A 12,748-nucleotide genomic window follows, 5' to 3' on the forward strand; every position below is an offset into this window, starting at 1 on the left:
AGCAACATAAATCATGACTAAATTTAATCTTAAAAATAATAAACAAAAGTTAGGCCAATCATAAAATAATAAGTATATGCATGTATTTTGCAAGATTGAATATGGCATAAAATATACCATTAAAAGAAAAGAAGAAGAAGAAAAAAAAAAAGAATATGCCATGCATAAGTATCCCATATTACTATTATATAATTTGGTTAATGTTGTCTCTTACTCTAACCCACAAATATTGTTTTGGCATTTCCTAAATTTCAATTATAAATTTTAGAATAATAGAACTTTTACCTCTAAACTATGATATTTGTATAATTTTGCCCCTAGAACTTCTCTTCGTTGCAAACGTACCCCCCTCCTCTGAACTATGAAAGTTGTTGCAAATATCTCCCTTCAAGGTATAATTTGCTCATTTTTTAAAACAGTTTACTTATATAGCTATAAGTTACAAGTATAATTGCAATCGAAAGACTTATTTAATAACTTTAAATTACTTAAAATCCAGTTGTTGACATTAAATATACAAACAATATCGTGATCTCCAAGAATGCATATAGATACTTGCATAATTTATTATTAAATAATTATTTATGTATTTATTTTTTGTCTGCACTTTTAAATTAATATTATATTAGTGCTGTATTAATAAATTATTTAAATAAATGACCGAAACGCAACCACGGAGAATATCAAATAAAAACTATTAAAACCAACAAGAACTAAATATACATTTTTTTTAAAAAAAAAAATGTAAAATTGCCCATTGACTTTGGTATCTTTCCTCAAATAATATTTTTGTAATGTAATTTTAATTAAGAGAACTATTTGGAGTGATCTAAAAAGAAACATAGTTGAAAGTTGAAACAATATTCATGTTATAATAGATAACTTCTATAAATCTTTCGTGTTATTTTCTCATCATTCTTTAAATTTTGATTGGAGATAATTATATAAAACACTAATTTTTGTAAAAAAAAATTACATTTTTACGTTTAATTTATTTTTATATTTTTATAGTATTCTATAAAAACACATCAAAACTACATGAAAATAACAAAATACAATATCAAACCAACATACAAAATAATATACAAGTAACAGAAAATTAACAACAAAATAATAAAAATACAATATAAAAATACATCAAAAAATTGTATTTTATATAAATAATATCCATAAAAATAAAAGTATTGAAAATACCGTACAGACTGTATTTTTGTAATTTTTTTTATTGTTTTGAGTTTTTTTTTTAATTATCCCTTTTGATTAATGAGATCACTAATCATACTAAATAATTAATTTTGCATTAATCACAACTTTTTTTTAGTACAACAAGACATTGTGGTAAGGTGCTCCCATAAAAAATTTGCACCCATAAATGTAAAAAAGAAAAAGTGTTAAGAAAAATATAAACAATATTATTTCATGTATCAATATAATCTGCAGATTGAATAGTCCTTACAAGCTCCTTCAAATTAGCAAGTACATGCCTTGGTCCTAAACTATCAACACCAATGAAATTTAAAAGCTCCTCTAAATCCTACAAATACACCAAAAAAGAAAAGAATAAGAAAATTGTTAAGGTCATTAAGATATACATAATAATATACCAAAACATTACATTTGACAATAATTTTTCGTGTGTTTATGATATGTGTATACAAAATATATACCGAAATACTACACTCAGTGATGTGACAATAATTTTTTAAACTATGGTTCGTTTTAATTAGATGAGATTAGTAGAAAATTATTGTCACGTTACTGAGTATAGTATTTTAATACATATTTTGTGTGCACATATCAGTACTCTATCGATGTTTTGTTTTAGTAACCCATTTGTTAAATTAGACCAGATGGGGTTTTGTTTGAACTATCAAAAACCATTGCAATGTCCTCAAAAATGGCAAGCCAAAAAGGGTGCTTAAGAATTTTAATAGCCAACTAATATAATACACGAAAGTGAAAATCAAAAGCAAAGATCTGATGGAGAAAACCGCACCTTGTTTAGTAAGAAAACGGCGTAAGCAGTTCTTGTTGTGTCGTGACCATCTAAAAAAAGAGGGAATTCCACTTGCTTTATGTTTGTCGAAAGAGATGTATTCGATTGCAAATCAGCCGATGATGTAGGCTCTACCGATGGTGCATAGTCAATAATATATGACCGAGAGCAACCAAAGCGCACAGGGTACCGAAGTGGAACTTTCAAGTATGAAGCTATAAGTAAAACAGCCTGTAATAGTTCAAAGAGAATACACAACACATCATGGCGAGTCCCGAAATGCTATGGCATTTCATGACAAGGAGACGGATAAACAAGTCAAAGGAAAGTTAGATAAAGTGAAGAGGAACGCACATGAGCAACGTATCCAAGAGCACTTGAAGTCTTCTGAGCCTCTTTCTTGTCTGAGAAAAGAGACATTGTTTTAAAAGGAGCCATTGTCAACTGATGACCCAAAATTGTCAAAGATCCCGGATTCACAGGCTTACATCCAGCTGAATTCCCTGGTAACAAAATCAAAGCAGGCACATAACGTTATGCTAGTGGCAATGGCTAAAACAGAGTTCACAGATTATAGATTGAGCAATTTAGTCATTAGTGTTTTAAAAGCACTTTGCAGTGTTTGATTGGATTTCCCAATGAAAATAGCTTTTCGCTTTTAAAAACTGTTTTTCATGATAAAGGTCACCGAATTTGTTGAGAGTGGCAACACATATACCTAATTTGCTACTGCTCGGAAACGATTCAAGCTCCTGGTCATGTGCAGCTCCTGCAGATATTTTTACAGGATAGAGCAATGCAACTTGTGACACCATATACTGTTCTCTCATTCTTAGCTTCTTTTCCACTTTTTTAAGCCGAATATACCCTTTTCCTCCAGCAAGAAACTCATTCGATTCCTGTAATAATCGCACAATATAAGAGCTTGTAGTCCACCAACACATACATAATGGCCTACTAACTACTCAAACCATAACAAAGCACATACAGAAGAAAATTCAAACCTTTAAGAAAATTGCATAGACGATTTTGTTATCACTAAAATAAAAAGGAAAAATAACCAAGCCTGTTGAAAAGCAGAAAAAAACTGAAAATATTGTTACAAAAACTCACTCTAGAGTCTACAACAGTACGAGTCTAGAAGGACAAGTGAAAGAGAATCAATGGAGATTCATGTAGAAAGTAGAAACAGCCCATTACCTGCAACCGGTTACGAATAGTAGAAAGAGTAGTCCCACCATATAATAGTGCACTAACATCATCATTAAGCTGCTCCTCTTTCTTTTTAACAGTCTCTGCGGCTTTATTATGGCACTTTGACAAATTTTCCAGCACCAATTTTCTTAATTCCAGTTTCTCACGCATTTCCTCAAGCACATTTATTCGATTTATTGACTCCGCTTCAACCTGCCCATCATGTTGCCACCCGCTAATACGCGGGCTAATCAATTAAAGCTCAAGAAATTTTAGGAAAAGAATATAAAGACTGTGCTTCTATCAGCATCCAGTGGCACGAAAATCTGAGAATCTTACAGACTATAATTTCAAGTGAGAGTGTTTGCGTGTGGGTTGGTGAATGCATGCACAGGTGCTATTTTATGTCCTTTCAATTCGATTCATTTAGTTATTTATAAAACGAAGTAACAAATGAATAATTGTTTTCCTTAGTTACTTGGTTTTCATTAAATAATTCTCATTCAATCCAAACTAAAATTGAAGAAAACAGAAAGCTGTAAAAGCTAAATCATCTCTACAACTGTTTTCTGAAGAACTATCAAAAAACAGCTCAGCTAGAAGTCATTGTAGCCTATTTTAAAAGTTCAAATCTATCCTTCAAATTCACCTAAAGACCGAATGTGCAACCTCGCGGATGATAAGTGTACTATTTTGCTTTCCATTACTTGTTTTCTTGGTGTTAAGTACTCTATCTATGATAAACAACTTTCTAGATGCCCAAGTTATTTGCAAAAAATAAAAAAAAAATCTCTCACTTATTTAACACTCTTTTAATAATTAGCAACCGTTCGATCAAACCCAACTATTTTTTCCTTTTTCGAAACTAGGATCCCCGCCTAACCCTATAATATTTGGGTACATAGTAGGGACTCAAACCTCAAACCTTGTGGAAGCAAACCAATGACCAGTTGATCAACCCGACTATTGATATTTTGATCTAACGTGTTAGGAGGGTGAACTAGATGCATCCTAATGGAACAAAACCAACTCCTATATTCAAATTCTACATATTAAAGTTCAATTACTTCTTTCCTTAATTCCACAAGGCAACAACTATAATACTATAATGTAACAAACACACCAAAGACAAAAACACAGTGATTAATTCCTGAATTCACAATGAACAAGTTTAGGTATGGCTCTAAGGACCAAAATAAAAAAGACCCTTTTAAACTTCTTGTTGTTTATAGAACATATTCTAAACTTAGCCACTAAGAATACACAAAAATCTTTCAGTATTAAACTGCAAAACAATTCAACAACATAAACGGGCACAAAATCTTCAGTCACTTTCATTATTCAATGAATGTTTATGAAAAAATTCATAGGTAAAATTAAATTTCCAAAAAATTACAATGTTTGACCATAAAAAGGTAAATAGCAGTACAAGTACTCAAAATTTTAAGTTTTTAAGTGTTAAAAACCCAATATTTATTTTTAGCCACATAAGTAGCCAATATTTGTAAAATTGTAATTTTTTTCTAATTATTATCTTAAATAGGGCACATATAAAATCAGTTGCTAGATCATTAGGTCTAGACACATTACATAGTATCACTTAATTCCAAATGTTCTTCTAACAATTCAAAAACCGAAGAAAAATTACAGTTTTACAAACATTAAGTAATTACGTCGCTAAAAATAAATCTTAAATTTATGTCGTTTACAAACTTAAAACTTTGAGTAGCTATGTCTATTTACCCACCATAAAACGACTAAAATTGTAGTTTTGAGACCATAAATTTACACTGTGCTACCAAATTCAACATGATTATTTTGCAATTTTTACAATTTCAAGTTGTTAGTTTGCCAAATTTCCCCCAATTCAATACTGTAGAGAAAACACAAATGTAACAACAGAATAAAAACGCAATCTTTAATGCTAACAACACAAAATCCCTACCTGAATAAGGGGATCGAGCTTCAGATGAAGGCTTTGTTTCTTTTCATTAGCTTCATTGAGAGCAGAAGAAAGACTCCATAGACGCGCAAGCTCTTGCTGGAAATCTTCCCAATTTATTGCTTTCCCATTTTCCTGATTCATTTTCTTCGAATCCGATGAAATTTTGGATCGCTCTCCTTCCATTACAAATCCAAGGGAAATCTTTGTATGATCTCAAAGACTTGGCAGGGTTCGACCTCATCGTCTCGGGACTTACCTGTTTAGAGTTTGGGGAATCACTGAACCATAATTCCGTTTCGAGCTTTGTTCAATTTTCTCGGGAAAATTTTTAATTTTCTCTCGCGAAAATCAGTTGGGAGTTTATTTTATTTGGGGAAAAATCTTTGAAAGAAAATGGCCTAAGTTAAAGTAAAAATGTTCATTAAATAAAAGTAAATAGCGGCATAAGTACCCAAAATTTTAAGTTTGTAAGCGGCATAAACTCAATGTTTATTTTTAGCGTTATAAGTACACAATATTTATAAAATTGTAATTTTTCTTCAATTTTGTCAGTATTTTAAATTTATTAAAAGAATATTTTATGTCTAAACCCAATAATCAAGAATCTAGACCTTATATGTTGCTTGTTTAAAAAAATAACAGGGTTTGTACGGATGAAATTAAAGAAAAATTACAGTTTTACAAACATTAAGTACATATGACGCTAAAAATAAACATTGTAATTATGCCACTTACAAACTTAAAACTTTAAATACTTATGCCGCTATTTACCCTTAAATAAAAAAATACAATTTTTTTAATAAATTATGTAATTTTATTAATAACAATTATCTTAAATAATAGTTGCAATTTGTTGCATAGAATTAAAAAAAAAAAATAAGCCAAATAATTAATCGTTTAATTGTAGTTTGAAATAAAAAAAAAAAAAATTGAAAAAGATTACAGCATCATAATTAACTTTAATAATACTTATATTTTGTTTCACTAAACGCATTGTTGCAGCAAGCTCATTCAACCTCGTAACTTGAGTACTCGACTATTGTGTAAGGTACGTAACTGCACTACAAACAACTCCTTCAGTCGCAAAGAACTTAAATTCTCAACTATTAAAAACGATTTGATGACAGCTATCGAAAAATAAAGAAGAACCAATAACGAAACAAAATCATGCCATATAGATAAGGCTAAAACACTTAAAGTTATGTCGTAGAGACAAGACTAAAATACTTAAAATCATATCACATAGACAAAACTAATCACAGTAGAAACACAACCCAACCAAGTTGCAACTAATCCCATAAAATGTCGGGTTTGGCCAAATAATAATAAAAAATAATAATGTTACAAATAATATATTAATATTTATATATATTTTAATTAATTTAAAATAAATAATATTAATATTTATATATATTTATAAAATTAACTCTAACAATACTAATATAGTTAAATTTATTTGAATATTATATATTCTTAAAATATTTCGTTAAACCAATAAAAATTATTAAATAACCATATTTTATATATAAAGATAAAAATATATAAATCTTTTTCTTTATTAAAAAATTATGTAACATATTACACATTTAATTTTTTATTTTAAAAAAATATATCATCAATATTATCGTGTTGTGACATCTATATAAATTTTAAATTTTGTCACTTAAGTTTTCTATCTCATCAAATATTCTCAAGAATACTACTATTAGAAATGCCATTAGAGGCGCATTATAGATTTTTTTTTATATTTAATTAAATATATTTTGGAAGTAATTTGCAGTATAAATACTTTAATTTAACTCTCAGTTATAAATAAATATTTAAGTTTAATTTTTAACGTTAATAATATTTAAATTATATTATTTTTAAAAAAAATTAAAATTTATTTATTTGTTCCCGAGATTTAAATTTAAATATTTATGTCGCAAATTGATTATCGGGAATATACTTTACCGAAAGAAAACGTTACAGCTTTTATTTATATTCCTTTGGTAAGGGAAAGACCATTCCTTTCCTTTATCGATTTCCCAAACTCAAAGCTTTCCACCGTCATCAATGGCGGGCGTTTCTCTCCAGTGTGGAGATTGCGGTGCTCTCCTCAGATCAGTAGAGGAAGCCCAACAACACGCTGAACTTACTTCTCATTCCAACTTTGCTGAATCAACCGAGCCTGTTCTCAACCTCGTCTGTTCTTCTTGCGGCAAACCTTGCCGATCCAAGACTGTATTACTTCTTTTTCACTCTCTCTTACTGCTGATTCTGTTTTATTTTCTTGTTTGGTTTTAATGGATTAGCAGAATTTTAGGAATGTTTGATTTTTTAGTTTTTTAGTGGAAAAGATTGAGATGTCAAATTGGGTTTTTTTAAAATTGTGAAATTGATTATTATTTGGGGTTTGATTTTTTTAGTTCTTCAGTAGAGAAGATTAAGACTTGTGTTGTTGAATTGGTTTTTAAAAATGTAAAATTGGTTATTATTATTATTATTTGGGTTTTAAGTTTTAATGGGTTAGCAGAGTTTAGCATTCGTAGTATTCTTGCATTTAGGGAAATTTGGAATATTCTTTTGATTTTGTTAATTTTTTTTAGTTCTACAGTAGAAAAGATTGAGACTTGTGTTGTTAAATTGGGTTTTTAAAATTGTAAAATTGATTATTATTATTTGGGGTTTGATTTTTAATGGATTAGCATAGTTTAGCATTCCTAATATTCTTGCATTTAGGGGAATTCGGAATATTCTTTTGATTTTGTTTAATTTTTAGTTCTACAGTAGAAAAGATCAAGACTTGTGTTGTTAATTTGTATTTTAAAGATGTGAAGTTGATTATTGTTATTTGGGGTTTGATTTGTTTGATCTTGAAGGAAAGTGATTTACACACCAAGAGAACTGGACATTCTGAGTTTGTTGATAAGACATCTGAGACTGTAAAGCCAATAAGTTTGGAGGTACCGAAAGCAGCTGCTGAGGTTGGAGAAGCAGGCTCAAGTTCTAGCCAATCGGAAGGTACTTTCCTAAGCTTATTGTTTTCGTCTATGGCGTTGAATCTAGTTTGTGTAGTAGAGTTTTTAATGCTTCTTGCTTTGTTGTTTTGTGTATACTTGGGTTGAATCATGGCTTTTTCGAGAGCACTCTGTTTTTTTTAGCCAAATTTTAGCTAAAATAACTACAGTGTTAAATGTAGAGAGCCATTTTCCTTAATGTTACTCTGCTTATGTTCTCTACTTTAAGTTAAACTTATTTATTTTTATAATTTAGATTAGTTTAATGAAATATTGAAAAAATAGTAATGCTTTTGATTATACTATTAAAAACATTTCGCAAAAAGTTGGAGTAATAGAGAGCTCCCTATCCATTTTCTATTATATAGAGTCCCTTTTGTACAGTTGAAGCTCATTTTTTTAAGAGTTACTCCCGCTAAAGAGTGTGTTTAGAGAATATGGTTGGAGATTTATGGCATTTTATTGGTTCGTGGGAAATTGAAACATCTGTATAGGACTTTATTTGCTAAGGACTTGGTTAGCATTGTATAGTATTTGATGCACCATATCATGGTTTAAAATCTTCTTCTGGGATTTTGATACAGGTCTAGTAAATTTAGTTGTTTAGTATACAAACCAAATTTGATAGAGTGTGATAGTGTATCATTGATTCCCCTTGTTGTTGTCAACAAAACGAAATCGACAGACATTTATATCAGTCATTTTGGCTTCTAGTGTTTCGGGTTTTCTAAGTTGAACTGAAAACGAAGTGATTAATGGTGGAAAATAAATTGAAGTAATGATATAACGTGACATGCTATTTTCCCTTTTTACGGTTGCTCTTTTTATGATAATTCCTTAATTATCGGAGTTCTATTTTTCTTCTTCTTCTTGCTCTTCTTGTTTAGAATTGATTGTTCCTGAGGTCGACAAAAAGATACTTGAGGAGCTTGAAGCAATGGGTTTTCCAACTGCTCGAGCAACCCGTGCACTTCATTATTCTGGTGAGCTCATTACAACGATATAAGTATGTTTGAATGTTTTATGAATATTATGATTCTTAGGAAACCGCTCGGTTTTTTTTTCTCTTTCTTTCTCCATGTAGTAAGTTCTTATATATGTATCAATGTATGTATATGTCATGAGAAAGAAAATAATGTTTGTATCTACATTGATGTTGTTCCTTATTAAAATAATTTGGTCAGGTAATGGTAGCTTGGAGGCTGCGATAAATTGGGTAGTGGAACACGAGAATGATTCTGACATAGACCAGATGCCTATGGTATGATAAATTGGTGAACCTTTCTTGCTTAAAGTTATCTCTTTTTTATTATTGATCGATCGGTTTTTCTAGAGTTCTATTCTCTACCTTAGAAACTATTTATCGTTGTTACTAACAAACTTTTTCCCTTAGAACTGCAATGTCTGTCACAAATACGAAACTCCTCGATTAATTATATGAATGGTTTTTGGATGTCTGGTCATTTGTTTTTGTCTTGCAGTTCTATACCACATTAAGGATGAATTCTGATCTGCTTATGTATTTACAGGTACCAGCCAATACCAAAATCGAGGCTCCAAAACCTTCCCTTACACCAGAGCAATTGAAAGCCAAACAACAAGAGCTAAGGTGCGTTGAATAGTGACCGTCATTGTTTACCATTTGTGTGTTTTATCAATGCGATCTTCTCTAGTTATTTTGGGGAAGTATAAGGTGCATTTGAGGAACGCTTATTACTTTGATATTTGCTCACCTTAAGGGAGAAGGCTCGCAAGAAGAAAGAAGAGGAAGAGAAGAGAATGGAAAGAGAAAGAGAAAAGGTATTTTTTGTGTGATGAAATAAGAACTCGGTTATCCTCATTCTGTGCTTTTGCTTTGTTACTGACGTTATATAGTAGGACGGTTCACTTTCCAAATTCGGGAGTTGTTTCTTCCAATGGAATAAAACGTTCCTTCTTATTTTCTTTTCTCCATTGTAGGAGAGGATCCGTGTGGGAAGAGAACTGTTAGAAGCAAAAAGAATCGAGGAAGATAATGAAAGAAAGCGGTATATTCCCATTCTCACCTATTCTGCTCCCCTTTTATTCTTGTTGGACATCAAAAAACCCCTTTTTTTTTATTATTATTATCTATTTTTATCTGACAGAATAATGGCCTTACGCAAAGCTGAGAAGGAGGAAGAGAAAAGAGCTCGGGAAAAAATTCGTCAAAAATTGGAAGAAGACAAGGTATAGAGATATTAGCACTTTTTTGTCGTCCAAATATTGTTCGGTTTTTGTAAAGTACGTTTCATTAGTCAACTCTATTATGCCGATAAAAAGATACACTGCAATGAAATTATTGTAGTTTTAGTGTGTGAATGAACCGGGAAGCTATTTAATACCACAAAAATCGAATAGTGATAACCGTCCATTTTTCGTTTTCTATAAATTCTAATGATGGAAATGGCCTCGCCAATTTATGCGCACGCTGGACATGCAATATTTAGTCACTAGTTTGCGGTAAGTTTTCTATATATTCTCAATTCATCTATTTATCTTGATAGGCTGAAAGAAGGCGAAAACTTGGATTGCCACCAGAAGATCCTTCAACTGCGAAGCCTCCTCCGCCAGTTGTAGAAGAGAAAAAGGTATGGTATCGAATGGATGAATTATCTGTCCAATTGAATGTCAGTTACGTTTCATGCGTTTAAAAATCTTCTCTTTGTGTCCAAACTGCAGCCCATGTTGCCTATTAAGCCTGTCACCAAAGTGGAACGAATGAGGGAGTGTTTACGTTCTCTCAAACAGAATCACAAGGTAAAAACTATAATTCACAAACATCAATAAAGTGCAAACCGAAATGATAGCTATTGCAATCTTATTCTTTAGTTTTTAAAAAATGAAAATTTCCTGACTGTATCATGTGCTCGGATAAAGTGTTGGTCAGAAAGTAGTGTAAAATGTTGTAACTCGAAAGTAAAACATAATATGTTAGTTTCAACAATGGATGAAGACTGTTGATGTTGATTTTTGAGTATCGTTTTATAAGATTTTCATTTGGAATGACATGATGTGTTTTCTTATGGAACAAATTAGGAGGATGATGCCAAAGTGAAGAGAGCTTTCCAGACACTTCTAACTTATCTAGGGAATGTTGTCAAAAGTCCCGACGAGGAAAAATTCAGAAAAATTAGACTCAGCAACCAATCGTTTCAGGTAATGGACGGTTCTTATTTCACATTGCTCGATGAAATAACCATTATTTTCAGTCTTAAGTATCACACTATAGCTTCAATTCATTAGTGGAGTTGCTTTGTTATATTCCTTTCTACAAATTTTACTCGAAACAAAATATAAAATATACCGATTGTGATTACCTATCATCACAATCCTTTCCAGAAATGCTTGGAGGTCGAAAGCAGTTGTATTTTTCCTTGGTTAATTCTCATCGGTATTGCTTGACTAAGCGACCGAAGAGCCCACTTAAATAGGTGTAGGTGAATAGATTGTGCTTATCAGTTAAGATTTTTCAAATATTCCCTAGAATTTTTACCAAAAACACTACTTAAAAAGTGTGTTAAGGACTTTAAGACCTGGCATATCCAAATTTCGGGCATTAAGAGCTATCGTGACCGAGCAGCCCACCAGCGTAGGTGAATAGGTTATGCTTACCAGTTTGAAGATTATTTGAATTAAACCTTTGAATTTTGTACCAAAATACTACTTAAAAGCAGTGTTAAAGACTATAAGAAGGCCCGTCAAATCCAAATTTCGGGTATGAAGAGCTATTGTGACCGAACAGCCTACTTAAATAGGCTTAGGTAAATTGATTATGCTTATCAGTTAAAGAGTATTCACAAGCGGTTTTCAGTAGTGTTACTATACTGAATTTGCACCAAAAACACTACTGAAAAAGAGTGCCAATTACTATTAAGACCTGTCACTTCTGAATTTCGGGTATTAAGAGCTATTCGCTTCTGCTTTTCGGGGGGGTTTTATTTGTTCTGTTTTGTGATGTTGAAATTGTTGGGATTTACAGGAAAGAGTTGGAGCTGTAAAGGGAGGCATAGAGTTTCTTGAGCTGTGTGGATTTGAAAAAATTGAAGGTGGCGAGTTCTTGTTTCTTCCCCGGGACAAGGTTGACTTTCCGGTTCTTCGTTCTGCTGGTTCCGAACTCGACTCTGCTATTAAAAACCCCTTCTTTGGGGTTCTTTAACTGGAAAAAAACATTCCTTTAATTATGAAATGCTACTTTCCAACTTTCATCAATTACAACAAAAGAAAGAAAATTGTGTTTCTTAAATTAAATGGTTGGAAATTGAGGTGTCTTTTTTTGATGGCCATAAGTTTTTTTTTTTTCTGTTCTTTTTTCTGTTTGGGCCATTATTTTAAGCTATAAATGTATGCTTTAATTTCAGGTTTTGATTTAATAAATGGATTGTTCATGTATTAATTTTGGGGTTATTTATTTATTTTTTATTTTTTTTTTTTTTGACAAAGTGATCTAAATCACTCATGAATTTACGACGCCCACGTCCGCCACCAGCGCTGGAACCTCCTCGAACCAGGATAGCTTATCGTCTAACCGCAGAGCATGCTTTGCCAACCATGGGCCGCTAAAATCATAGAGCGAGCCCCATGGGACAAAACTGC

The 12,748-nt window shown here is 31.4% G+C and overlaps 2 protein-coding genes across 2 annotated transcripts; one reads left to right on the forward strand and one right to left on the reverse strand.

The window, feature by feature from the left end:
* Positions 1-1,276: 1,276 nt before the first annotated feature.
* Positions 1,277-5,535, reverse strand: LOC115722428 (vacuolar protein sorting 38). Its single transcript, XM_030651632.2, has 6 exons — positions 5,136-5,535; positions 3,197-3,403; positions 2,715-2,895; positions 2,351-2,499; positions 1,997-2,227; positions 1,277-1,534 (listed from the first exon to the last, which is right to left on the reverse strand). Exons 1-6 carry the CDS (start codon positions 5,316-5,318, stop codon positions 1,418-1,420), a joined length of 1,068 nt encoding a protein of 355 aa, XP_030507492.1. The 5' UTR covers positions 5,319-5,535; the 3' UTR covers positions 1,277-1,417.
* Positions 5,536-7,071: 1,536 nt separating this feature from the next.
* LOC115722418 (uncharacterized) lies at positions 7,072-12,548 on the forward strand. The gene is made up of 12 exons (XM_030651620.2): positions 7,072-7,358; positions 7,997-8,138; positions 9,022-9,117; positions 9,319-9,395; positions 9,664-9,743; positions 9,874-9,934; positions 10,094-10,161; positions 10,261-10,342; positions 10,660-10,743; positions 10,835-10,912; positions 11,192-11,311; positions 12,135-12,548. Exons 1-12 carry the CDS (start codon positions 7,191-7,193, stop codon positions 12,309-12,311), a joined length of 1,233 nt encoding a protein of 410 aa, XP_030507480.1. The 5' UTR covers positions 7,072-7,190; the 3' UTR covers positions 12,312-12,548.
* The last annotated feature ends 200 nt before the right edge of the window (positions 12,549-12,748 follow it).

This window comes from Cannabis sativa, chromosome 9 (genome assembly GCF_029168945.1).
Source record: "Cannabis sativa cultivar Pink pepper isolate KNU-18-1 chromosome 9, ASM2916894v1, whole genome shotgun sequence".
Lineage (NCBI taxonomy): Eukaryota > Viridiplantae > Streptophyta > Magnoliopsida > Rosales > Cannabaceae > Cannabis > Cannabis sativa.

Coding starts and splice junctions, on each gene's coding strand:
- LOC115722428 (XM_030651632.2), bottom strand. CDS start 5,318: ATGGAAGGAGAGCGATCCAAAATTTCATCGGATTCGAAGAAAATGAAT. Junction 2,896..3,196: donor CTATTCGTAACCGGTTGCAG/GTAATGGGCTGT, acceptor CGATTATTACAG/GAATCGAATGAGTTTCTTGC. Junction 2,228..2,350: donor CTCTTGGATACGTTGCTCAT/GTGCGTTCCTCT, acceptor GAACTATTACAG/GCTGTTTTACTTATAGCTTC.
- LOC115722418 (XM_030651620.2), top strand. CDS start 7,191: ATGGCGGGCGTTTCTCTCCAGTGTGGAGATTGCGGTGCTCTCCTCAGA. Junction 9,396..9,663: donor ACATAGACCAGATGCCTATG/GTATGATAAATT, acceptor ATGTATTTACAG/GTACCAGCCAATACCAAAAT. Junction 10,343..10,659: donor AAAAATTGGAAGAAGACAAG/GTATAGAGATAT, acceptor TTATCTTGATAG/GCTGAAAGAAGGCGAAAACT.